This window comes from Lagopus muta, chromosome 13 (genome assembly GCF_023343835.1).
Source record: "Lagopus muta isolate bLagMut1 chromosome 13, bLagMut1 primary, whole genome shotgun sequence".
NCBI classification, from domain to species: Eukaryota; Metazoa; Chordata; class Aves; order Galliformes; family Phasianidae; genus Lagopus; species Lagopus muta.
In genome coordinates this window covers 1,209,682-1,234,849 of record NC_064445.1, presented here as the reverse complement: position 1 = coordinate 1,234,849, position 25,168 = coordinate 1,209,682, and the positions used below count along the sequence as shown (strand labels likewise).

At 50.1% G+C, this 25,168-nt stretch overlaps 3 protein-coding genes across 8 annotated transcripts; all 3 read right to left on the bottom strand.

Annotated features, from left to right (window-relative positions):
- Positions 1-255: 255 nt before the first annotated feature.
- On the bottom strand, positions 256-3,297 carry LOC125699603 (START domain-containing protein 10-like). Of its 2 annotated transcripts, XM_048959303.1 has the most exons (6): positions 2,834-3,295; positions 2,613-2,760; positions 2,196-2,299; positions 1,836-1,953; positions 1,558-1,610; positions 256-982 (listed from the first exon to the last, which is right to left on the bottom strand). In XM_048959303.1, the coding sequence occupies exons 1-6, from the start codon at positions 2,975-2,977 to the stop codon at positions 761-763; spliced, it is 789 nt and encodes a 262-aa protein (XP_048815260.1). In that variant the 5' UTR covers positions 2,978-3,295; the 3' UTR covers positions 256-760. The 2 variants fall into 2 exon arrangements, with proteins under 2 accessions (XP_048815260.1, XP_048815259.1); XM_048959302.1 differs by having other exon boundaries at positions 1,558-1,953; positions 2,834-3,297.
- Positions 3,298-3,871: 574 nt separating this feature from the next.
- RAB41 (RAB41, member RAS oncogene family) lies at positions 3,872-19,197 on the bottom strand. 5 transcript variants are annotated; one of them, XM_048959307.1, is made up of 9 exons: positions 19,006-19,137; positions 17,532-17,590; positions 15,814-15,867; positions 14,038-14,143; positions 10,623-10,728; positions 10,243-10,354; positions 7,560-7,653; positions 5,769-5,835; positions 3,872-5,476 (listed from the first exon to the last, which is right to left on the bottom strand). In XM_048959307.1, exons 2-9 carry the CDS (start codon positions 17,555-17,557, stop codon positions 5,412-5,414), a joined length of 630 nt encoding a protein of 209 aa, XP_048815264.1. In that variant the 5' UTR covers positions 17,558-17,590; positions 19,006-19,137; the 3' UTR covers positions 3,872-5,411. The 5 variants fall into 5 exon arrangements, 4 of the variants coding, with proteins under 4 accessions (XP_048815264.1, XP_048815263.1, XP_048815262.1 ...); XR_007379631.1 differs by lacking the exon at positions 14,038-14,143 and adding an exon at positions 8,127-8,220 and having other exon boundaries at positions 5,432-5,476; positions 19,006-19,197; XM_048959306.1 differs by lacking the exons at positions 7,560-7,653; positions 10,623-10,728 and adding an exon at positions 8,127-8,220 and having other exon boundaries at positions 19,006-19,197.
- A 129-nt stretch (positions 19,198-19,326) lies between these two features.
- Positions 19,327-24,697, bottom strand: ARR3 (arrestin 3). Its single transcript, XM_048959740.1, has 16 exons — positions 24,652-24,697; positions 24,497-24,527; positions 24,122-24,182; positions 23,775-23,819; positions 23,345-23,544; positions 23,192-23,251; positions 22,947-23,014; positions 22,511-22,646; positions 22,332-22,416; positions 22,155-22,227; positions 21,544-21,681; positions 21,253-21,336; positions 20,937-20,960; positions 20,777-20,829; positions 20,017-20,029; positions 19,327-19,699 (listed from the first exon to the last, which is right to left on the bottom strand). The coding sequence occupies exons 1-16, from the start codon at positions 24,666-24,668 to the stop codon at positions 19,600-19,602; spliced, it is 1,188 nt and encodes a 395-aa protein (XP_048815697.1). The 5' UTR covers positions 24,669-24,697; the 3' UTR covers positions 19,327-19,599.
- Between the last annotated feature and the right edge of the window lie 471 nt (positions 24,698-25,168).

Below are 25,168 nucleotides of genomic sequence, written 5' to 3'. Positions count from 1 at the left end.
ACGACTGCACACATCAGGCTTCTGGCACAACCACGCTGCCCAGGAGCAAAGAGGGCTTTGACCTCACTGCGCAGAGGACAGCAAATACAACTCCCACCTCTTAATCCTACATCAGAGCCTCGCAGGAGCACCAGAGAAATCAGCCCTGCCCAGGGCAGCTTCCTCTGCAACTACTCAGAATTGCTCAGGTGCTTCTGCAGCCCCCACAAATGGCTGTGGGCTAAAAAGGAAGGAGTGGATTCTTCTCAAGGACCATTCATGGCTTAAGTATCTTTAATGGACAGAGCAGTACTTGTCACTTGTACTTGTCACCAGTCTGTTTCATCGTTCAGAGCTGGAGAGAAACACCAGGTAGTTACTGATTCCCTTTGGGAAAACAACAGCTCCAGCAACACAAGATATTTCAGCCACTCACAGGACAGAGGCAAAGAGCAGTTTGTCAATGAGTAACTCACCAGCTGGTAGAGCAGCCTGGCAGAGGTACCACAGGTAACTTGACCTCTTGGGAGCAACAGGCTCAGAACAAGCAGTATTCTGTAAGGGCAGGTTTCACCTGAGAAATACGTGGTATGAATTCTCCCAGAGCATAACATTACCAGGTGGGGACTGTCATCCCGTGTGCCCTGCAGGAAGCAGGGCCTGCATGCCAGGAGCCACGCAGCTGGTTCATGAGAAAAGGCTACAAGCATGAAGATTTCTTTTTTCAGTAAAAAACCTCTTTCCTCCCTTCTTGTAAACCACTAGACAAGCCTGAGCAACATCAGTTCTCCAAGCCGCCGTGCTCACTGCTCTCATCCTTCTCTTCAGCCAGGCTGCTCTCATCGATGTTCTCCAGCGACGCAGCACTCTGCAGTGCCAGCTCCGACAGCGCCAGCACGGGAAGCTTGTTCTGCTCAGGGTACAGCCAGGGCTTCATGTTTAGGTTGTGCTGCTGCTTCCAGGCAGGGTACTGCACGCAGGCCTTGTGCAGTTTCTTTAACATCTGATCAAAAGCAGGGAAGCACAGAGGGAAACAACAGTGGCAGCTTAGACCAACTCTCGGCAATCTGCCCACTGCTGACAGCTACTGCATTTCTTTTCTGGCTGCATAGGAGCTCAGGAAAGGCCAGTTTTTAACTTCCTTGTAGGACCATTTTCTAATTGCTCAGATCTCCCAATGACATCAGCTGCTTTAGGAAAAGTGAAATCAAACTTCCTATAAACCATCAAGGCACAGAAATCCTCTGTGCCTGTCCTGCTCTGCTGCTTGGTTTAGGACCTCCGAAAGCTCCTGAGCCTCGAGGTCCTATTCAGATGTTGCACGAACAGCAGAGGGGAGGGAGGACATTCCACAAGTGGAAACTGGAATAGTGGCATTATTCACCTCCCTCTGGCTTCGGAAATGAATCAGTCAGCTGTCGGGACTGGTAAGGCTGACAGAATGCAATGTCACACTGAGGTGAGCCACGATGCACATTGCTAGTGCAGCTCCGCTGCCCAGGGACACCCATTCTCCAGCCCTGTGCTCCAGCCATGGGGTGGCACTTGGCATAGGCACCATAGAAACGCTCCACTCACCTGCGGCACCAGGTACTGCGAGGCTTTATTCACAACCCACTTTGGCAACGACCCTAATAAATTTGGGGGAGAAAACGTGAAGTTATTGCACCAGAAAATGGCTTTATTTCTACCAAGCATCCAACAGCCCTGATAGCAAGCTGTGGCATTAGATTTAACCAGAGGGTCTGGAACAGGGTAGGGCCATGTAACGTAAACGCACTCTTGGCTTATAAGCCAGATTTCCACTGTGACCAGAATTTGCATCACCACTCCACAAGTCCAGCAGCACCAGTTACCTTTTGGATCCACCTGAGCCAGGTAGGTGAGGCTGCAGCTGTTGGGCCCAGTTGAATGCACCAGGTATCCCGTTAGGAGACAGACCGCCCTTACCAGGTCCTTGCGCGGAGGGTATTTCTGTGCAGACATACCAGGCAGTCAGATGCTGGCTCCCATGCTCCCTGCCCTCTCCCTCTCTCAGGCACTGAATACACAGAGCAACGACCAGGCTAGATCAGCTGCTTCCAGCTGGGATCTCGTCCAGGAATTAGGAAGCTAATTGCGATGGGCTCTGGGAGTTCTAGTTTACCCCAGACACAGGTGGGATCCTGGGATCCTGTAACAGGACAGCCTTCTAGCCCAGCTTGCTCCTCACTCACCGGGTGTTTGATGGAGAAGTTGATAATGGTGTGATACCCATCCTCCACCTGCCAGGCTCGCAGCATCACCACGTCCCTGTTCTTTAAGGGCTTTGGACATCGCCCTGGATGAGGAAGGGAAAAAGTTGCTTCCCCTGCCCAAGCACCACAAAGGAACCACGGAGCTCAGCACCCCTCGAGAGGCTCCTGCCTTGGCCAAGCATCCTCCCAACCTTGCTTTGCTACCTCAGTATCTCCACGCAGCACCACTCCTATCCCTCAGCAGCCCACCTCACATAGCAGCAGTGCTGAGCTGCATCCCGCACCCCAAATTATGTCCCTCCTGCCAGGCAGGCTGGGTAGAGCTGTACCTTGCTGAACACAGACCAAGGCTTTACAAAAGAAGGCCAGCACCACCCCTCGGCCCCCTGCACTCACAGGCATAGTAGCCCACATCAGCGTTGGCAGCCACCTGGGCAATGTCGTGCGTGTCGATGACGTTGCTGTCCCACTGCCGACGATACTCGCTGTCGTGCAGCACGTCGTACATCGTCTCTGCTGGCACGTCCGGGACATCGATGCGGCACTGCAGGGAGCACCGGGAGCTCAGAAGAGGCTCCGAAGCCGACCACCGGCCCGGTGCTGCCCCCGGCCCTCACCTTGAGCTGGTGCACGGCACAGCCAGGCGGTGGCAGTTGGAGGCTGACGGCGAGCCCACCGCGGTCCCGCTGCCAGCTGCCATCCTGACAGCGCTGCCTGAAGGCACGGAAAGCAGCGGCGTCGGGCACCTGCGCCCGCTCCATGCGGCCCTGCACCGGGACAGTGCCTCCCAGCCCCGCTCCGTCACCACCCCGGGGCCGGGCAGAGCAGCTCCCGCCCCCTACAGCCACGTCAAAGCTGCCAGTAGGACACCGGCTTGCTGCTGAAGCAGGACAGAGGAGGTGTTGGTGAAATAACTTTATTTAGTGTGATACACGGCTGTGGTCGGACAGTCCATACTCATAGTAATAGTCACACTTGGCTAACAGCTAGGAGACAGCAGGGCCAGACACACACTCAATATTATACACATCCATAGAGAAGACAGTGGGAAGTGAACTATTTTATTTCACTAGTTACCCCTCCCCCCATTACTTATGGTCCCCCCCCTTTTCCCCCCCAGGCCCGTGACTCAGAACAATACAAGGGCAGGCACAGTGCACGCCTGCCCATGAGAAAGGGACAGCAAAACCTGTTCTACAGCAGACACACACACACACCAACAAATATCAGCAATTCCCACGTGACAGGAGTATGTACAGAGGAGGGGCTGAGTTCCTGCTGGGGCTGGGCGCACAGGACCCAGCCATGCCGGCTGGAACTGCGGGTAAGGGGTAGGGACACTCCAGAATGAAATGGGGAAATGACATCCCAGCTTCCTCCTGCAGGCCAGCTCATGTGGAGGGAAGGGACAAAGCTCTCTGAGCACAAGGGCAGCCACCTGCAGCTCGGTCACCAGATGCCAGTAAGCCAACATGACCAGGAAGCAGCCATGGCACTCCGACCAGGCGCCTCTCCAACAAGGCCACCAGCACCCAGCCCGAGGTCACCCCCTCCCCTCCTTCCCCAGCCCACAGGTTTCAAAGTGCACACGCTGTGTCAGTGACCGACAAGGCATCCTGCTAGGAGGGCCTCACTAAGCCAAACATCACTGTCCCTGTTTGTACCCTTAACACCGTGGCACGCTGTGCTGCTCCCCACCAGCATCCCCAGCGGCGATACATAGGCTGGGTGATGAAAGAACTGGCGAATGGCTTAAAACCACCTGGCTGTTCTTTTCTCCTCTCTGTCAACAGACCTCCTGACTTCTGGATTGGTCAGATGGACACACAAACACACAAAAAAAATATCACAATGAAAGTTTACAAAGAGCTCTGCTAACATGGCTAGAAATCAGGGGCAGAGAGCTGAGGGAAAAGCGAGCTATTTCCCAACCTCAGGCATCCAGAAGTGACAATACAATGCACTCTAGCAGTGTACATTCCCCTACTCACCCATGATAATAAATCCCTGCTAGCACTTGTCTCTGTTACCACTATTCCAAAAGCAGCAGGGTATTACCCCCCCACTCTCTGAGACAACAAAAGCAGAAGCAGCTGTGATTTCATTGAGCAGCAACCTAGATATGAAGCCAGAACAGCTATCAGTGGCCTTTAATTTGCTGTAGCCCACCTGCTCTCCTAGGCTATGTGACCGCAAACAGAAGGATGGAGACTAGGAAAGGAACCTGAACAGCACACACGATTCCCAGGTATTGCTCCTGCAGTGATGGGCTCCACAGAGCTGTTTGCTTTTGCTGCTGACAGAAAAGACCGAGGTCCCTACAAATCACCCTGAGGATTTCTCCCCACCCACCTTCATGCTGCAAAGTCTCTGTACCCATTTCCTTCCCCACATCTTACTGCCAACACACCAAGCACCAACATCCTCCAGACAGGAAGATACTCACACTGCAGGGAGCAATCTGTGGGATGTCTCTGCTACGCAGATGGGAGCAACAAGGTCGAAGCAAAGAGTTTGGGAGTTTCCAGTGTTTTGCGTCACATGAGGGTCAGAGTGCAGGGCAAAACCCAGAAGTCATGAGCAAAACTTAGCCAAGATCATCCACAGAAAGGAGAAACCGAAGAGCAAATACTGTGTGTGTGCCCTGCAGGAAGCCTAGAAACAGATAACCTGTACTGCCCAACAAGGCAAGGCCAAGTCCAAGTGACTGTTGTAAAAGGAGCAGCCTTTAAACAGAGGAAGTGGGGATGCAGAACAGACAAGACTGGAGTGGACAGGAGCTAGTTAATATGCAAGGCAGTAAAGGAAAGTGGAAAACCCACCCCCAAGCTTTATTTTTTTTTGTCTTTTCCCTAACTTGGTGGCTTTTCCATTGCATTCACATGATACATCTGAGCAGACAGGCTCAAGGTGGGAAAGGGGAGGAAGAGAAAGAGAGAGAGTGTAAAGGGCACCACGGTGCCAAAGTGCAACAACATAAAAAAGTAAAATAAAAGACAGGACACTCATTCTGCACTCAAGGCTCATACCATGCAGTAAGAGGGGCGGCCAGGGCTGCTCCCCACCGTAAACAGGGAGTTCGCTCGCTTAGTAGATTGTTTTTTCAGCCCAAAGTAGGGTTGCCTAGCCAATGAGCAGTGATGTTCTTCAGTGAGACTGGCCAGCTGGGGAATGTGCTGCTACAGAACGGGCCTGTTAGCAGGAGCAACCGCTCTCCGTTACTGGCTGCTCAGGAGGCTTCTCTAGTTTGATGTCAATCACTGCAGGAGGTAAGTTAAGGAAATCACCCATCTCAAGGAGAAGGAAAAAGACCCAGAGAACATGATCAGTATCTTAAAGAGTTGTCAGCAGCCCTTCTTGGTCAGAGCAGAGTCCACTTACAAGCAGGGGTCACACTTCACAGCTGCAGGTAAGCACCACACTGCTCCGTTTTCAGCCGTGTCTCTGAAAGACCCCCCTGGCCCCACTCCTCCAATGTGCCAACAAGTCAGCGAGCCCACACTCACAAAGCGTTAATTGCCAAATCCTATGATATCCAGAAAACAAGGATACTGTCTTCTTTGCTCTTCTCTGGTGTGCTGTCCATCCCAGGTAAGGCAGCAGCCACACGACGGAATAGCTGAAAGGTAGCAACAGGTGAACTGACAGCTCCTCAGAAAGAAATCCGTGTCAAAAACTAAAAACACCACAAAACCCACCCCAATACTGCTCCATGGCAGACCTGAGCATCTTACAGACTTGTTACACGGGTATTTTAGCAAGCAAAGCAACAATCAAATGCCACAAGACTTTTTTTCCATAAACAATGTAACAAGCCTGCTTAAGGAAATGAAGCTACTGAATGCCTACCAAACAGGTGGCTTGCTTTTATCTGCTTCTCCTCGAGCTGAACATGGAGTTCTTTCTCATTAGAAATTGTTCATCTAGGGATGTACAAAAACAAATCCCCCCTGCATACAGGTAAGCATGTTAGAGGCTACCATTTACTATTTCCAGCCTCAACTGCTTTTACGCACAGCTACATTACAGTGCTTGGCTCGGGACCTCTAACAAGCCTTTAGTTTGTTCAGAGCTGTGCTCCAGAAGTCTATGGAACAACCAAGGCTCTACAGCCGACCCTTTCAGTTCAGTCCTGCTGTGAAACAGCCACCTCTGGGCAGAATGGCCAGCCTGGGTGAGCTGCTTTAAGCTATTGTCATGGTTTTGTGTTTTTCCTGCTCGTCACGGAACCGGGCCGAACCAGCCCTTAAACCATTTACAGCTATTAAGGATGTACAAGAGCTGGGAAGGACAAGCATACGCTCATAAAGGCAGAAAATGGTTTTGCATACTTTTAAACCTGTGCTCAGAGCTCCCCCTGCCACCATTAATGAAGCAGCAAATAACACAGACACTGCTGGACAGCCAGGTGAAAGATGCCGTGTAAAAGCTTCTCATTTAAAGGACTAAAGGAATCACCAGCTGACAATGATTTTTCTTCACAGTAGCTTGGCAGATGTTCTCATCCACACCTTCAATACATGTCACTTGGAAAACATATCAAGGCACTGAGCACCAAAACAGCCACAGAAACAAAATGCATCCCCTAATCCTATCACCAGGCTCTTCCAGCCAGCTGGTGTGCAGCAAAGTTCAGCAGGTATCCCAGCTGGCAGCTTCCCAACTCTACTCACGCTTATGCTCTCTGCAGATCCTTAACCTCAGCTGTAAGGTAGCTGAGCACTGGGGCAGGTTGCCTGAAGAGATGGAGTCTCTGCTCTTTGGCATATTCCAAATCCAACTGGAGTCAGATCTGGGCAGCCTGCTTTAGCTGACTATGATTTGAGCACGAGGGCTGGACAAGATCTCCAGAGATCCCTTCCAACCTCATTCTGTGATTTTATTTATTTATTTATTTAGTGGCTCGTCAACAGAAGCAGAAACTTCCACTTTGAGCATCAGCACATGCTACTGACTCGACTGGAGTCAAAACTGAGTTTAGAAAACTGCGTTCATGGTTAGCAGCAGCAAAGGGAATGGACAGAATGAAGTTGGACACGCTGCACTGAGCACTGCCATTTCTATTCCTCAGCATATTTCATTTTTAGATCCTCTTACCTTTCAAGGTAAGTTAAGTTTCCTTAGCTTTAACAGGGATTCACTGATTTAACACGAAGGAAGCTTTCACTAGGTAAAGCAGCAGCAGTGACCACTGGGCAAGGAGCATTTCAGAGGCTGACAGCAAATACAAGCAAGTATCTGAAGAAGATCTGAAGAACACGAACCCCAAGCAGAAGCTTAATCCTCCCACAGAGCAAAAGGAAAGTACAAACTTCCTGCCTCGAGAACAGAAGATCCATCTACCTGTTTCACATTGTATCCAGTCTTTGCACTGGTCTCAATAAACATCACATTCAGCTCTTTGGCTCTCTGTTCCCCTTCTTCTGTAGTGATTTGCCTGGACAAAGGTGCAAACAGAAGCAGAAAGACAGAAAGGAAAAACAGTCAAGAGGAATTGGAGATATCTGTGAGTGAGACACTTGTCAGTGAAAGGCCCATTCACTGCCCATCAGCAGGGTGCAGAGTCCAGAAGTGGAGACCTCAGGAGCTCTGGGCATTCAAGACCCCTGAGTTCTCCAGCTGAGGAGACGTCAGGCAAGTGATTCAGAGAACAGCTGGACTTCAGACCATTACTAAAGGGTGATCAGCACAGGATGAAGTTTTATGCAATACATTTGAGTCTCATTCACAGCATTCCCAAGGGAAGGAAGAATCCCCATGAGCTGCACCTGCTGCAAAAAGCCATTTCCCAAAAGCCAACTGAAGGGAACTCCACAAGATTGCAGAAAGAAATCAGAAAGGCTCCAGCAGCAGCTACAGCTTGTGTGCAAGCACCTGCAAGTGCATCTCTGACCAATGCCCTGTACATACCTGTTTCACATTATATCCTGCTTTAGCACTGGTTTCAATATACATCATATTCAGTTCTCGGGCTTTTCTCTCACCCTCCTCTATAGAAACCTGTCTACAGCAATGAGAACAAATCACAGAAAAGAAAAACCAAAACAAAGAAAAATAGTCCAAAAACTGATAAAAAGAAAACTGCAGAAAAACCAGCCACCAACTGAAGCAACATGAACAGGAAAGAAAAACTAACAGGCTGCAGCAAATAAAACCACTGCTATCCTGAGTTCAGCTTCTTGGCACCAGAACTCAACCTGAATCACCACTCAGGGGGAATGGGTTCCAATATGCTGTATACTACTTAAAACAAAAGAATAATGTGATAAGGTTCAAACTGATACTGTGTTTTCTTCCAGAATTAAGAGGCCCAGCATTGCAGCTTGCCACAGAGCTGCTTTTATTTTATAGTTCTGGTCAAGACAGTGGGGCTTCTTTTACTGATACCAGGATTTACATGAAATTGCAAATTCAAGCCTAGGCCAGGACTGCTGGCACTTAATTTAAACTTCTGATTTTCAGTGCTACATCAACTCCAACCACAGCTATGGTTCAAATAAGTTTCTGGTTTTTATATCTGTATGGCAGAGATGAAACAGCTGTTCTGCACATACTCTTCTGCACCACCAGAAAATAATGCAAGGCAGGAATTATCCCACTGGATTTTACAGTTATACAAAAAAATGCAAATTGGTACAAATTAGCCTCAAATCTGAACTCCAGATTTTTCAGTTAGAGAGCTGCAGGTATTTCCAGCTCCTGGGAGGGCGTAAGTGATAGCAGCTGGTCAGCACACAGAGCTGCTGAATGAACTACAACCCATCAGATTTCGTTCAGATGCTTTTAGGAGCTGAAATCAGAAGCCAGACCACTCTTGACTTCTTGCTACCTGGATTTCTTAACCTAAGTCAGCTCTATACATCAATCCCATTTCTGAAGCTCTGGGGCACTGAGTTCCCCCAACGTTTCCGGGGCGTAAGGCATGGATTACTTGCACTGGCCTCCAATGGAGCTGGGAAAAGTAAAACAATTGATGGGAAGGTGTGAAGGGCAGAGGAAACATCTCCACAAGTATCATCAGTACAGAAGCCCACGCAGCACTCAGGAAAACCTCAACTATCATGAGCTTTAGTACTGTGCTTTTCCTGCTAGGCACAGCAAACTAAAAACTAATAGCACGACTTGCACCGGGACAAAGGGCAAAAAGCATCCCTGTACAGCCAGGGATGCTGGCTCTTGTCTCACATGAGCATTTGTACAACACCAAAATGTAAGGGGAAGGAAAAAAAAAGCACCACAATATTTCCCATGGCAGGATTTACATCTCAGGGGTGAGTAAAGCAAAGTTTATGATTTAAAACATGGCAACATCCAATAATGGAACGGTCAGACTGCTGTTAGGCACATCATACTGAGGAGAAAAGTAAACAAGCAGGCAACCCAGGTAATAGTGCAGGATTTCTTTTCTGAGAAAACAGCTTCTGAAGATGGTAGCTTGTGATTGGAAGCGTCTCATGAACAGCCAGGTTTCGATTTCATAACACTCTGTTTTACTGTGAGATCCAGGCATTGCCCAGTTTTTTTTTTCTGAGATTCTTTTACACCAAATAAAAATTCCTCATAACCTCATAACTAAGGGTCTCATATACCCTTTGAAACACAAAGAACACATCTCAGAGTACCCATATGCACGCATGTGTTAGTTTAAAGTACTGGGATTGTCAGAAGCTGCGTTCTCCATTTTCTTTCTGTCAACTAACGGTGAAGCTGATCACTGAAATAAACAATTTTTCCTTATCTACGCTATTTCCAATGCATTCATAAAGGAAAATCTCTGAAAACATTAAATATGTTTTCTTAATTTAACAATAAAGGGATGAATTTGAAATAGAAATGCAGAATGTGGTCCTCTGAAAAGCTATTCTGGTGGTTGTTAGTTGAAGCAGCATCACAGAATTAGGAATTTTAAAGGCAAACATTTTACAGCACGCCCTAAGATGTGAAATCCGCAGGACTTTAAGAGTCAAGGCAGCCAGTTCCCTGCTCTTCCTGGCCAGGGCAGCAAGGCCACCAGCTCCTCTATTACCTCTTGTCTGCCAGATCAGTTTTGTTCCCCACCAACATGATGATGACGTCGCTTCCCCTCTCTGTCCGAACATCATCAATCCACTTGGAGGTCTGCTGGAAGGAATTCAAGTCTGTAAGGAAGAAGCAAATGGGAATGTTAAGGATAAAACTACTTTGAAGTGAGAAAGAAAACCCACAGATCTGGGTATGCCTGCATCCAGATGCTCCAAGTCTCCCCACATCACACACAAATGACCCACAAATCGTTTTCTGCCCGAACACAAAAACCCGCAGGGGCAGGGGGACGTTTCTACTGTTAATCATCTTTACGCAGAACTCGAGGGAGCAGTTCTGCTCACATGCAGGATTTCAAACAACGAGACACTGAAGATCACTCACTTGTAATGTCATAGACTACCACAGCAATAGTGGAGTCGCGGATGTAGCTGGGAATGAGGCTGCGGAACCGCTCCTGGCCTGCTGTGTCCCAGAGCTGCAGCCGAACCTGCTGGTACCAGGCCAGAGAGAGCAGAGAGAACGCAGGAGAGAAAAGAAAGGAGGAAACTGTCCTTTAGAGAAAGGCCATTTCTAGAACCGACCACACGCAGCTCAGTCTCAGAAGCTGGCACTGACCTTGTAATCCAGCTGCAAGCACCCGCACACGGCAGAATTTGGCTTTTCAGATTCTGATTGCACGCAATGTGCTTTCATTACCTCCTTTGCTTGCCTAGAGATTCTCCTACTCCCATGGCCACCACATCCCAAAGAGCTCCAGGTTACGGCTGCCACCTCCAGCCACTGCTGCTAAAGGCACAGGTAAGTAACAGAGCCACCTTCCTAGCCTACCCAGGCTTATTCATGCAAGACCTCCTGGCCCACCATGACCCAGTTAAAACTCTTGGGGCATTTACCACATGGCAGACACCTAACTACCTCAAGTCTGACACCAAGTAGTGCAACAGCATCCATTCTCCCAGCATGATGCAGCCAGAAGATGGCAATGGAGATTTTCATGCAACATCAGGGCAACTGATAACTTAAATTCCAGCAGAAAAAAAAGCAAATGCTACAATACAGGCTTCATGTGCAAAAAGGACACTGGGCTCTCCCCTTTTAATAAGCACAAGAGTCAGAACCAAGTACCAAATGCTGTAAGATACAGTTTATCTCCAGAACCACCATGATCTCCAAACACAAACCAAGTTATTCAATGACAGCACTAGCATCTGGTTTGCTACCATCCTTTTCCCCCTCTTAGTATGTATGAATATGTGGTGCATGCAGTCATAACCACAGACAGGAGATAGGCTGCAAGGGAGAAAACAGTTTCTGAAGGTCTGATGGTTGGTTTGTTTACAAGAAAAATGTAAATAGATGCACACGTCTGCAAAATGTCTTGATACAACAGGTTAAACAAGACACATCTGTATCAGAACACCCACATGGTTGCCCAAGGACTTCAGGAAGATCAGAGCTTACAGTTGGGCCGTACAGCTAGGGCTCCTTCTTCTAAAGGCAGCTGTTGTTACAGTAGCAGAGATCAGGGCTCCTCACTACGCCTGGAAACTCAGGGTGATGAACTCCAAGGGCCTGGACGACCTCACGCCACTGCTGGCAGATCAGACTGATAGTAACGACTGCTTCAGGCTCTGGGCTTTGAACTTCCCAATGAGCTCCTTACAGCGTCCAAAACATTACTGCTGCACCAGCTTTTTTCACCCACAGAATTCACCAAGGGGGTGATTTAAATGCTCTAGACTGCAGATTCACAATCACAAAAGCGACTGAAGGTGACAGGCTGGCCCTGCTGATCTTGTTGAAGAGGAACAAGTAGTGGAGCCAGCAGTGCTTGCTGTACTTGTTCAGAGCATCCTGGCAGGTACTCACAGGACTGTCCCTGTTTTACACAACTGTGATCAACATGAACTTAGAGAAGACTGAGGTTCCCAAATACAGCTGCTACTAAAGACAGTGCAAATGCACAGCTCAGCTTCCATTCAGACTGGAAACTATTTCTGTAATCCCCTCAGTCACCATTATCATGCCCTCAAGAGCACACAAGCGTATTCCTTCACTATCGTGAGAAAACTAAAAGCTTCCTAGTTGCTAAGCACAGAACAAAGAGCAGTAAAGGGAAAAAAATGATGTTATCTGAAAAGCTCAGACCACTACTGAGGCACGATGAGATCAGCTGTCATTTAATTATTTCTGACACATCTGGAAGTTGTTAATAACAAGCCAGACTGTGGCAAGATTGTTCCACCTGCCTGGATAAACAGCCTCCTAAACCTGTCACAACAGCTGGGAGGAAAAGATGCCAGCCTCTGCAGCCTGAAACTCTGCTCATGCGAACCCATTCCCAGCACATCACCACAGCACATCTCAGCACCCCTCAAACCCCGGAAGATCAGCTTTACAATACTTTGCACCAAACCAGAAATCCTCCCTAAATACTTAAGCTACAGAATTGAAACACCGTGATTATTTTTGCTACCATCAACCTCTCGTTCTGAGGGCAGTTTGTGATCAGCTGCTCAGCACTTCCATCTTCCAAAGTGAAACAAACTCCTGATCCATGAAGGCTCCCAATAAGGTACAGTCTGTGACAGAAGGAAGGCAAGCCAAAGGAGTGCTGTTTTGTTTGTTTAAATCTGTGGTGCTTTACTTCAGCTTAATTCAGGGGGTATGAATCCTGTGTAGCTGATGCTGTAGCTCACTTAGCTGAAAAAGCCAGATCAAGTGGAAGTGATAACAGAGTTATCATTAAATTATTCTCCTACACTAAAATGCTTATGCCAAGAGTTACAGACAGTTTGCATATAAACTCATTTATTCTTCAGAAATTGTGTTGAGAGGAATTCCTTCTCAAAAGCTCTCTGGTGACTCACATGAGTTGTCAGTTCTGCTCTTCAATGAAATGGGAGTCTTGAATACTCACAAGTCACCACGTTGCTTCTATTTAAATGAGTGTTTTACCTAGTCTGGCAGTAACTCACTGGTTTGGCCTCTGAAATTGTCTCCTCTATTACCTCTCTCGTTACCCAGAGTGGAGGAAACATATGAAGATTTGAAAAAACAAAACAAAAAACACCAAAACAGGAAAAAAAGCACAAAAACAACAACAAAAACAACAATGAACCCACAAAAAAACAAACAGAAAAGCTAAGAAGTTTTCTAAAGGCTACCAGCCACCTTTCATTCCACAAAGTCACACACAGCCATAACCCCTATTCACCCACCTGCCAGGGCAGTTTTCTGTATCATTTCCACAGTTTGATTTCTGAGCAGACAAGACTTAAATGACTGCCCAGTTTAGGTGTCAGCAGATGGGGTTTATGTTGGTTTGGGGGCTTGATGCTCACCTATTTCCCCCTCAGCTCACAAAACACCTGCAGTTCTGGGGCTGATGTTCTATCTTAACTGTGGGAATACAAGAAAAACTGTTCAGAGCAGAAGCTGTGGAGCAAGATAAACAGCATGACAACCAAGGACAGCTCTAGAAGAACCAACATCTCACAGCTCAGACTGGACAAGCGCCTGTGTGAGCGGCTGAAGGGCGCTGTGCTGAATGCTCTGCTGACACGTAAAGGTGGATGGGAAAGTTATGGGGGTGGATGGGAAAGCTAGAAAAAGAAAACCTGTGAAGGTATGTAAGCGATGTGAGACCTTGTAGAGAACGATTTGCATCATTTGCATCTGAGCCCGTGCATCAGACGCTGCACTGAACTACGTTCAGAAACCAGCACTGCCTCCAAAGCACAAAAGGCACACGTTACAAGCAAGGCCTCTGCAGACACTCAGGCTCAATACCTACTTGTAATGTCAAAGACAATGACAGCCACAGCAGAGTCACGGATGTAGCTGGGAATGAGGCTGCGGAACCTCTCCTGGCCGGCTGTATCCCACAGCTGCAGCCTGATCTGGGAAACGGAAAAGTGCAGGGAAGAGGGAAAGGAAAGGGCAGGAAAATGGAAAACAAAACCGAAACTGAAGTGAAATAAAAAGAAAAAAAACCTGCATGGTTAAAAAAAATGCAACAAAAGGAAAGTTAACATGGAACAGAAGCGTGAAAAGAGGCAGCGGTACCTCTAACTGCAACCTGACACACCAGAATAACCTCTCCCCCTCCACATGACCAGCAGCAACTCGTACACAAGCACACTCTCCCATGTCCTAAATATCCCTACAGTACCTTCCAAACCTGTCTGCTAAGGAGGGAACTGTGCATACATACCTCAGTGCATTCTGCCACAGGGGGACTCCAGGTACACAAGTCATACAGACTGCAGCCTACAGCTAGCTAGCTGTGGCCACTCCAAATCCTAAGGAGTGCATCATCCACACACAGTTTTGATTAATCCACTGGAAATTCTGATGTGAAGTGCCTAGGAACAGCAGTGGGGTACAACCACTACATACAGGACATATTATTTGGCATAAAGACATAGATGTCAAAGCATAAGCTGCAGTTGGAGGCTTCACATTCTTCATTTCAAGTACAGCAGACAAAGCCTATAGCAAAATATAGGACCAGCCATATCTGAGAAACCATTCCATTGTCTAGCTTGGTGTGCTAGTATTTCTCCCTCCTGACTTTCACTCAGCACCTCTCGTTATTTTAACAGGATAAATAATTAAGAAAGCTAACAGTATACCAGCCATTTTTCTGGCTAGCAGGCCAGGAGGTGCACAGCACTGTGACCTACACAGCCATAAGGAACCAGGACTACACTTGAGACCTACAGACTGCTGCAAACAAGACACAGGCATTCCACCTTGACTTCACACGTGTCAAGGTGCGTTCTCAAGATCTGCTAACAACACAAGAACATTCTCCAAGCAGCTCTCCTAAAGATTCAGTGAGGTCTTTTCTAACAATCAGTCGCTGGTAAGATGGCAGAGAAGCACTCAGGAGAATCTCACCACACACAGGGATGAGATTTCTTCAAAAGCAACAGACCCAAAATAGTGCAAAAGGCTTCCACTGCAGCGCTGACCCCTCCCTCCTGCCAGCAGCTTCTTGGCCAGTAATAAAATGAGCAAAAAGGCAACTGCTAGCAAAACAGGAACAAATGGGCAGATGCTGAAAGACAGGAGAGAGATACAAGGGAACTCCTGCAAAATGGAGTCTCATGCAAGCTAAATTCAAAAACGCTCTATTAACAGAAAGTCAGCATTGTGCTACAAATAGAACCTTTCTGCAAAGACGAACCGTGCCACTATTGTTAATCCTGAATGACTTCAAAACTTGGAATTGCTTCCTGGGGTCTGTCCACATCCAGTCACACTGACAACCCCTACAGACAGCACTGCAAATCCTGGGAGCAAAGCGTGCCTCTCAAGCAGAGCAGCCAGTCGCTCCCCACGGCTCGGACATGGGCTCACCCCAGTTTTGCATGGAAGGATCAGGCTCAGTGCTGGAGGCCTTACATGCTAGTGGTACCAGCAAGGCCACGGGTCAGTGATCTGACTCAACAAAGGCTGTCCCTCTGAAGGTGCTGTGGGATTCCAGCAGTCGCTGGAGGCCTGGCCAGCAAACAGCACCACAGCAGCTGCTGCTGCCACACCGACACACGGACGCCTCACTTACCGTGCGATCTTCGAGATACATTGTTTTTGACAGGAAATCAATTCCAATGGTTGCCTGGAAAGAAGAAAAGCGTTAGGAACTGCCTCCCAGGATCTGCAGATCAGATCTTTCTACACAATCTCTAAAGAACGTTTGCTAACTTGTAATTTAGCTGTTGAAGTCATTTGCCCTCAAATGAGTTGATAAAAACAAAGCAATCTGGGTATCTCCACTATCTCTATTTCACACTATTCTTCCAACACTTCTCAACTCCCAAGATCCTCCAAATTCTAATTTTACCTCCTTGACATTCGTGCATCTCAGCACAGATCGTATCTGTCCTGTCATCTCCCTCTGCTTTACAGCAATTTGTTCTGGTAACATTTCTCTTATTAGAAACAACCAGAAGGTAGAGCAAATAAATTGTGAGCAACTGCGCTGAAACCTAAAAAGTAACGTTGATTCAGGGCTATCCAACAACAGAGAATGCTCTTCCTTTTCAAGAAGAACCAGAAGCTGCACTTCCCAAGCAGTTCTTTCCATCTACCTCCCTCCATTCACATTTCCATTGCTGCACAGACATTCCAGTACAGAAACACCCAAAGTAACTTACAAAGTTAGAGGTGTTAAACGTTTGCAGGCATTTAAATCAAGCAGGCATCCCGGCCCCTCACAACCCCAGGAAACAAGTGACTGATTACTGAATAGATTTTAGTACAATCTCCAGACTCAAACACGGGCAGCACCACGTGTTCTGGAAGCATCCATTAGAACAAAAACCAGCTGATATCAAACCACAGCTGCCAATTTCTGCAGTCAGTAGCTCTTCTCTAGGAGCCCTGTTTTCTGCAGCCAAGACAGCTCACAACAAGATAAACCCTCCAGAGCACCTAACAAGGGTTAGGAATAAAAGCACACAAAGCACAAGTAGATCTGGTTTCAGTAAATGACTCGTCCTCCAGAAAACCACCTTCTCTGTTACCTTCCAGCTTGAAATTACTCCAACTGAAACCAATAACTCTTCCTGGCCTGCATTAAAAGAGGCCACCACAGTCTCATCTTCCTCAAAGACATTCAGTACTCCTTTGAAATACCACTAAGCCATTTTGTTTCAGCTAACTCTTCCCAAGATCTCTGCGCCTCCTACACATGCTGAGCTTCTCAGTCTGAAGTCTCTCCATCCCTACCCTGCTCTCTCCTTGCCAAAATTTCCCTGACTTTTTCTATCTATACCCTTTCAGCTAAAAAACAAGACATACATTTAAAAATTAAAAAGAGAGAGACTCAGAGAGAAAATTCACCACGTTGACTTCTTGGGGGTCCGTCCACGTAGTCTGGACTCAACTACTCCTATTTTAACAGGACGTCTATAAAGATAGCAGAGACCAAGAACTATCAGAAGCACACGTGTACCTTATTCCCCATTTCCTGATGCTCCATACTGACCTTCACTCATCCTCACCATTGTCTTTTTTGTTCACTGATCCCATAAACCAACGTTTCTCTTTGCTTTCCTCACAGTTCTCCAACACCCAAACAGGATCTAAACCTCACAGCTCTCCTGCTCACTGCACACCCTGATAGCACACTGGGACTTAATTCCAGTCTGATCTACGTTTCAACTCACACTACAGTCTCGTGTATGATACTCAATTGATACCTCATGGAGACATGCACAACAGGAATGCATTTTAGTACTGGGAATTAGATGTGTTCACAGAGGAGTGTCTACCACATACCTGGTAAGTATTGTCGAAACTGTCATACATAAACCTGGTGATCAGAGAGGTCTTCCCAACTATAAAAGAAGAGGCAAAATTACTTTCAAAGAGCAGTGGAAGAACCTGCTGGTCAGGATTCACACACTGGTACCACTGACTGCCAGAATGACCTTGCCAACATAAGGCTACTTCCCAGCTACTCCCACCTGGGAAATAACCAGCTGAGAAATTCATTCATGAGATAATAGGTGAGCACTAAGTCAAAGGAATCTAAGAAAAAATCTAATCACTATGGAAACCTGACCCTCAATTTAAGTATGTTATGATGAGAACAGCATAGAGCTGCCTGTTTGCTTTGAGCAAGCAGTAAAACTGCTTTGTTATTCATATTTGGGCACTTATGTAATCACCAAGTCTGGGACTCCCAGATGCAAGCATCAAAAGCTGACACAGTGTTGCCTTGGACGTTAATTAGCTGCCACTAGCTCCACAGAAAAGCAGCGTTTAATACTGAGATCATTTGTCCATAAATGATATTTAGATATAAGGTAAACTCTTGGAAAGGGTAGATAACAGCAGGGCAAGGGAAATGGTTTTAAGTTGAAGGAGGGAAGACTTAGGTTGGATGTCAGGGGAAGTTCTGTACTAGGAGAGGGGTGAGGTGCTGGAACAGCTGCCCAGTGAGGCTGTGGATGCCTCGTCCATCCCTGGAGGTGTTCAAGGCCAGGTTGGATGGGGCCCTGGGCTGCTGTGAAATGGGGAGGTTGGTGGCCCTGCTTGTGGCAGGGGGTTGGAGCTTCGTGATTCTTGACGTCCCTTCCAACCCAGGCCATTCTGTGATCCTGTGAACTTTGATAGCTTGCTTAAAAAATGCACATATCCAAATGTCACCAAGAGAAATAGTGCAAGAACTGATGAGAACGGGAACCAAAGATCCCTGATTCTCTTGGGAAGCTGCAAAAAACAAAGACAGAAGGGAGGAAAGAAAAGGAATAAGCAGCTGCAGAAAGCAGCGAAATGGTGAGCGCCAGCAACAGGAAAGCAAGCACCTGTCAGCAGCAACATGGATCCCGCCTCGCTGAGGCAGCTCAACCTGAAAACTTCTGGAAATTCCTGCAAGACGCAGTCCTGCGGTGGAGGAGACGACAAATACGGGAGAGCGACACAGACGGAGCACCCCGATTTCAAGAAAATAACGCAAGTCATCCACGCACCGTGAGGGCAGGGGCACGAAACAGAGCCGGCGTCCGGCTGAAAGGAGACCGACGGCAGTGCGGGATGCGGGAGGCAGCCGCCGCCTCCGGGGGCGCAGCGCAGCCGCGGGCGGTGAGGAGATGCCGAGCCCTCCCAGCCCACCGACCCCCCGGCCCGGCCTGGCCCGACCCGCCCCGCCGCCCCCGGTTCCCCCCCCCTCCCGCTCCGGCCGCCGCCCCGCCGGCCCCGCCCCGCCTAACGGCACCTCAGCAGCAGGCCCAACCCCCGCCCCGCTCACCGCTCTGCTCGCCGAGGAAGACGAGCTTGAACTTCCGCAGCGGGTTGCCGAACTCGCCGCCGCTGCCTGGGGCGGACATGGCGGCGCGGAGAGGCCGAGCCGGAGCCGTGACTGAGGAGAAGAAGAGGCCGCCGAGCACACACCGGCACCGCCGCCCCGCCCGCCGCGCCGCGCGTCACTTCCGCCGCCGCGATGGCGTCACTTCCGCCGCCGCCGCGATGGCGTCACCGACGCGGCACAGCGCCACCTGGCGGTGGGCGGCGGCCTCGAGCCCACCCCCGTTGTAGCGCTCCTACAAAACGGCTCCGTTTCTCGTTTCGCGTCGGTTTATTTATAAACACGCCGAAAACATCGCGTCATTCAGGCCGGTGACGGACGACACGGCGCCCGGGGCCGCTGCTGGGCCGTGCGAGCGCCGGAGCTCCGCGCTCAGTGTGGGCGGTGGGACAGCCCGATAGCAGCGCCGGGGCAGCGGGGCAACTAGGGGGCAGAGCGGGGCAGAGCGGGGCAGCTACGGGCACGTGGTGCTGAGGGCGGGCAGGGCTGCGGGGTGCTGTGGGGGTACGGCCCCCCGTGCCTCCGTCTGCAGACAGCTCAGCTCTCCTCCTTCTCGCCTTCCTCCTTCTCGTCTTCATCGTCTTTTTCTCCCTTGAGCTTCTGGCGAGCGAACTCCTCGATGACGATGTCCTCCTCGCTGCAAGGAGCGCGGTGAGGTTGGAACGATTGAACCCCACCCCAAATCCGGCTCCCCCTGCAGACACCCTGCGGGCGTGCAGCCCAAACTGGAGCTGGGGAGCCGGGGGAGGGCCAGCAACTTTGGGGGGTTTAATTCAAGGCAGTGTTTTATAGTGTCAAGGGGAAAAAGGAGGGGAAGGGAGCTACAGTGGTGACAAAGGGATTCGTTACCTCCTTGCAAAAGGCAAGTGGATGACAGCAAGGGAGAGCCAGAAAAGGAAAAGATGGAAATGAAGAGTCAGCAAAAACAATTCCAGGAGTGTGTGAATATGAAACGACCTGGGGAAATCTGCGGGCTGTGATGGTGGGGGCAAGCCAACAGCTTTTCTTCTCTGTAAGCCTCTGTGTCCTTGCTGAGCTGAGGCAGTGCTGCAGACTGAGTTTCCAGGCTCCACACCCCCATGTAACACCCTGCACTGTGGCACGAACCAGACACAGAAGCAGGGTCTGGGAGCTGTGAGAGCTGTGGGGCCGGCTGGTAGCAATGGCTGCCATGAATAGGCCTACATCCTATTGCCTGTGCCATTGTAGGGGATGCCGTGCTGCCTGCTGTGACACGTGCACAAGGCTTGCTGGCATGGATGTTCTAATTTAAGAGCACCTCCATTACCCAAAATGGAATATCTGCGATGGGTTTACACAATTTGCATGTTGGAGGAAATGCAGTCTGAGGTGTAAGTAAACTTACCTTGGTTTATCTGTGTGGTCCATTTGTAAGCACAGCATGGGAAGGCAGGGATTGAAATAGAGATGTTTATAGTTAATAAAGAAATGACATTCAACAGGCATCTCAATGCTCAGGTGCTCTTCTGGACAGCCTGCCATGTGTGGGTGGCAGCAGGGAGCAGAGCTGCTCCTCCAGCACGCTGTCTGGTCCTGAGCAACACGTGGCTGATGAGTCACATGTGCCTCATTTTCTGGGGCGCTTCATCCAGCCGTTGGGACTTTCCAGAGCCATCAGTCCTATCAGTTCCCCCTTGAACAGGAACTACATTTTCTTCCCTGGTGTTTCGGCAGCATGTCAGGTGCTACTCACCGTCCGCAGGCTTCGGGTGCATCAGGATGACGGGCAGCTCAACACCGACATCACTGGAAGCAGAAGCACTTCCTTCAGTGAACCCACCCAGTGCTGCACGATGCTGGCCCCGGCTCTGCACTGTGCTGGCACTGAGCGCTGTGGGCAGCTCCCTCCTTACCTGGATGTGAGATCCCCCAGGATGCTTTGGCCATGGAGATAAAGGAAAGAAAGCAGCAAAGGAAGAAGAGAAGGGTGTCGGTTTTTTAGCTTTGAAATAAAATGCTTTATAATAAGTGAAGGGCAGTAGTGGTGGAGACAAAGAGGATGAGGTGGACCTCAGCTGCCTCCACAGTCCTTGGAAATGGGCAGGGAGAAAGGAACCCACAGCATGAGCTCCTTCTCATTGCATCCATCCCCTTGTCACCAGCCCAGTTGTACAAGACCCCAGCGCACGACCCAAGAGGTGTCCTTGCCACCATGCCCACAGAGCTCACCCTCCTCGGGACACCACCAGGTTGACCTTCACTTTATAGGACACCAGGATCCCCAGCACCTCCTTGTCCATGCCGGGTCTCAGGCTAGGAGAGAGGCAGAGCAGAGCTGTGACATGCAGCCAACCTCATGACCCCCAGAGCAATTGCACTGATGTGGGGTGCACTAGATTGTACTGCAAAGCAACGTGGCGGACAGAGAGAAGGGAAGGGTGATCAGTGGCTGAGGCCACAGCTTCTGGAGGCCACTTGAGGTGCCTGAGCTGAGATTTGCTCTGATGCAGAGGCTCTTACATGGTGGTGGAGGCCAGGTTGGTGTCCTCGTGCTTGAGCTTGCCGTCAAGAGCCAGGCCTCGCTTCTCCCGGTTGGTCGAGAGCGTGGGGGTGACAGAGTACGTTTTGGAGAAGGTGGAGTTGGCTGCCACATTCTCACTAGAAGGGTTGGGAGAGGAGAGCTCAGAGCCAGCACCCAGCACCCCCTGATCAGTGCTCAGCACCGTGCCAGTGTGACGTCCTTCCTACCCCATCCTCCCCTCCCTTGCAGCTGCCTGGGCTCATTTCCTCCTTTTGTTCCTTCTCACAACCACTTCTTTTTTTCTGCCTTCCCATCTTTGCTCTGTCACTCCTCTTTTTCAGGAGCACAGAGACCTCATCTGACTGCGGCTGGGCTCAAGATGCAAAACGGGGAGAGGAAGCAGCCTGGGGGCAGCTGTGCACCTTTCCCCAGGGACGTCCCCAGGCTCAAGCTGGACTCTCAGTGTCTGCAGCCTTCCCTCTCCTCTGCTTCCTCACATCTGCACTTCTAACCTTGTTCTTGCTCAGTGTAAAACCATCATCGCCACCAGCTTCTCTTTCTCCCCCTCCCTCCTCTCCCCAGCTCTGTTTGCCAGCTCCTTTTTACTCACTTGATCTCCTCCATGCACACAGTCTTTGAGTATTTGTCCAGTGAATAGAGAACCACATCTGTGATCTGATCAACTGGAGGCACACAGGAGGGAGCAGCGTTGGCATGGTGGCAGAGACCCAGGCCCACATTCCCCCTCTCCAACCCAACACAGGGGTTCTGGGACAACTCCTCTCACCTGCAATCTTAATTTTTTTCACGATCTTGTTGGTGGTGTTGTTGATATTGACAGTCACGTTGATGGGTTCTCCATGGTAGTAGATCTGCAGTCAGAAAAAGCTCAATTACGTGGCCAGCAAATGGGGTTGGGGCCGAAGAAGTCCCGGTCCCCATCCCTGGGAACAGCCCCCCACTGACCTCCTTTTCCAGGGTGGCCTCGAGGTGCAGGGGCTTGTCAGACATCATGAACTGCCGGGTGGTCTCTGACTTGGGCCCTGGGCCTGTCTTCAAAGGTGCAAACTGGATCTTGCGGATGACGAGGCGCACTGAGTTCCTGCAGGGCGAGAAGCTGTCACCCCCTGGCCTCCCTAGGCACGCATAGCTTGTCTACGGGGGCACCTCAATTCTTCCATTCAAACATTGCAGTCTACAGGCTGCTCTGAGGATGGGGTGGACACAGGCATAGGGACCGTCACCCTTCCTTTAGGCAAAGTCCCCAACCCAAGCATGACACGAGCAGGCATTGCAGCCTTGTCTCAGCTCCGGAGGTGATCACCCCCAAATGGCTCAGTTGTTCAGTTTCAGGGCAGTGGAAATGGATGAGGGTTCCCCTCTATTTGAGGGGAATACATACCGCTTGTGAATCTTCTCCTCCAGGTTTTCAGCACAAAACCCTTTGACCTCGAAGTCCACGCCGCAGGCCTGGGAGGACACGTTGGGTTACAAAGAGGCTCTGAGCTGCACGAGGTTCAGATTTGTTCCCCTCCTTCCCCCACCACATCCCTGCGGATCCCAGCCCTGCTTCCAGCTGTCCATCCCTTCCAACCTCTTCCCCGTGAGAGAGAAACAACCTGGGGACAGGCTGGGACAGCATCTGACCTTTCCCACGTCATCTGGTCCTGGCTGGAGGGTGACCGAGCAGGGCAAGTTGGTGGCAATCTGGGCAGAACAGAGACAGAGCACAGATAGAGAGCGTGCCCAAGGATGATCCCCATTGAGATGCGTGGTTGGGAAGCACCAAGCAACCCTTACCTCAAAGGTGAAGGGATAGGCGTTCTCACCAAGCTTCTTCAGCAGCTTCTCCTGCAGAGAGGTGAGGGTTTTGGGCACCTGCTCAGGCACCGGTGGGAAGATCTGAGTGGTCAGGACGTAGAGGTCCTTCCTGAAGGTCAGTCCAATGACATCCAGGTCGTCTCGGCCGTAGCGAAAGGCGCACGTGAGTGTCACATAGACTGGGGCCAGCGTGGGTGAGAATGGAGGGGAGCGAGGAGGGAAAGGCGCAGGGGAAGGGTTGGGAAAGGAGGAAAGAAAGACAAGGTGTGTTTGTAGCTTATTGGCATTGAAAGCAGATCTCAGACGCCAAACATAAAGTCAATGAGATTCATCAGATCTCTTCAAGGCATGGCTACCTACAGGGGTTGTGTCCCTGCCCTGCGTAACATGGGTTTTTGTGCCTTAATACCTTTTCTGTCCTTTAGGTACTCCGGGTCGATGAGGCAGACGCCATCTGCAAATAACGGGAGAGGAGAGGTGGTGAACTGGGTGTGCTGGAGAGAGGGAAGGTCCTTGTGAGATGCTCAGCTGGGAGGAGGCCAGGAGAGCTGCCTGCATGGGGATGGTGACCCTTCCTTCAGCATCTCCACCCCCAGGGCTTACTTGCAAAGGAATTTTGCTTTGTAAGTACTGCTTTAAAGATATTTGTAGGAAAATGAGGTGTTTGCTCCTCTGGAGTTGCCCTCACTCCTCCCTCCACACAGAGCAATGTTCGAGGCCACTCACTACCAACTGCACCCTGGGAACCACACTCACCCACGGCATCCACCGACTCCACGTGGTCCACAAAGTCCCTTTTCCCCAGGTAGATGGACAGCTGGAGGAGCCCATGGCAAATGGAAACAACACATCAGGTCAGTGGGTGCTGAGCTTTGTGGTGCTGCAGGTGTTTGGTGTGAAGGAGCAGGCATCGCATCGCAGGAATTGCGTGTGTTTTTTAAAACACTTGTTTTGAAAAGTGACCCCAGTGATGGCACCATAGCAGGCATAGGGGAAGCAGGAGGTTGCAAAGGGAATGGCAACCTGGGCTGCGTCCCCTGTCCCCCACACTGAGGCCCCCGCAGCCTCACCATTGGGCACCACCAGCTCATGTGCACTGGGGACAGACCCACATGTGCCTGATGGACTCACCTTCCCATTGGGACTGGTCTTCTTGAATACCCTGCAGGAAAAGCACAGAACAGTGGTGAGGCTGGGGGCAGCGCTGCTCTCTCCCCCTAGAGGAGCATCCTCAGGAGCTGTGCCCAGGCAGGCAGATATGTCCCAGCCTTGGGATTCAGGCTTACTTTGATCCTTCTGCCATTGTAAGTCAGGTGCCACACAGCCAGGAACCTGCAGGGAGAGATGGGGGAAATGCTGGAGATGGGAACAGGAGCCCCATTGGCCATCACCAGCAATGGGGACTCAATGGTTCGTGTGCCAATGCTCTGCAGAACCCTTGGCAATGGCCCTCCTGGGGGTTGGCACTGTGAGCAGCACGGCTGGAGGCTTAGCAGGGCTCAGATGCTCTATTTGCATCCAGAGCTGCCATGCTCCCTCAGGACCTTATGGGGTTGGGGGTTCACCCCAGTGATGGAGCTGCTGGAGACTGCAGCTGCTGGGAATTTGCTGCCATCACCTGCAAGGAGGAACATATTCACTGTGCTCACTCACAAGACAGTGAGGAAAACCATGGGCAGGGGAGCCCAGTGCCATTCAGAGCCCCATCCCACACTCACCAACAGCCTCAGGGCCAGCAGTGGGACAGGACTGAGCTCCCCTCGGGGGCTGCTGCTTTTTGCTTGATCAACATCAGCGTCCAGA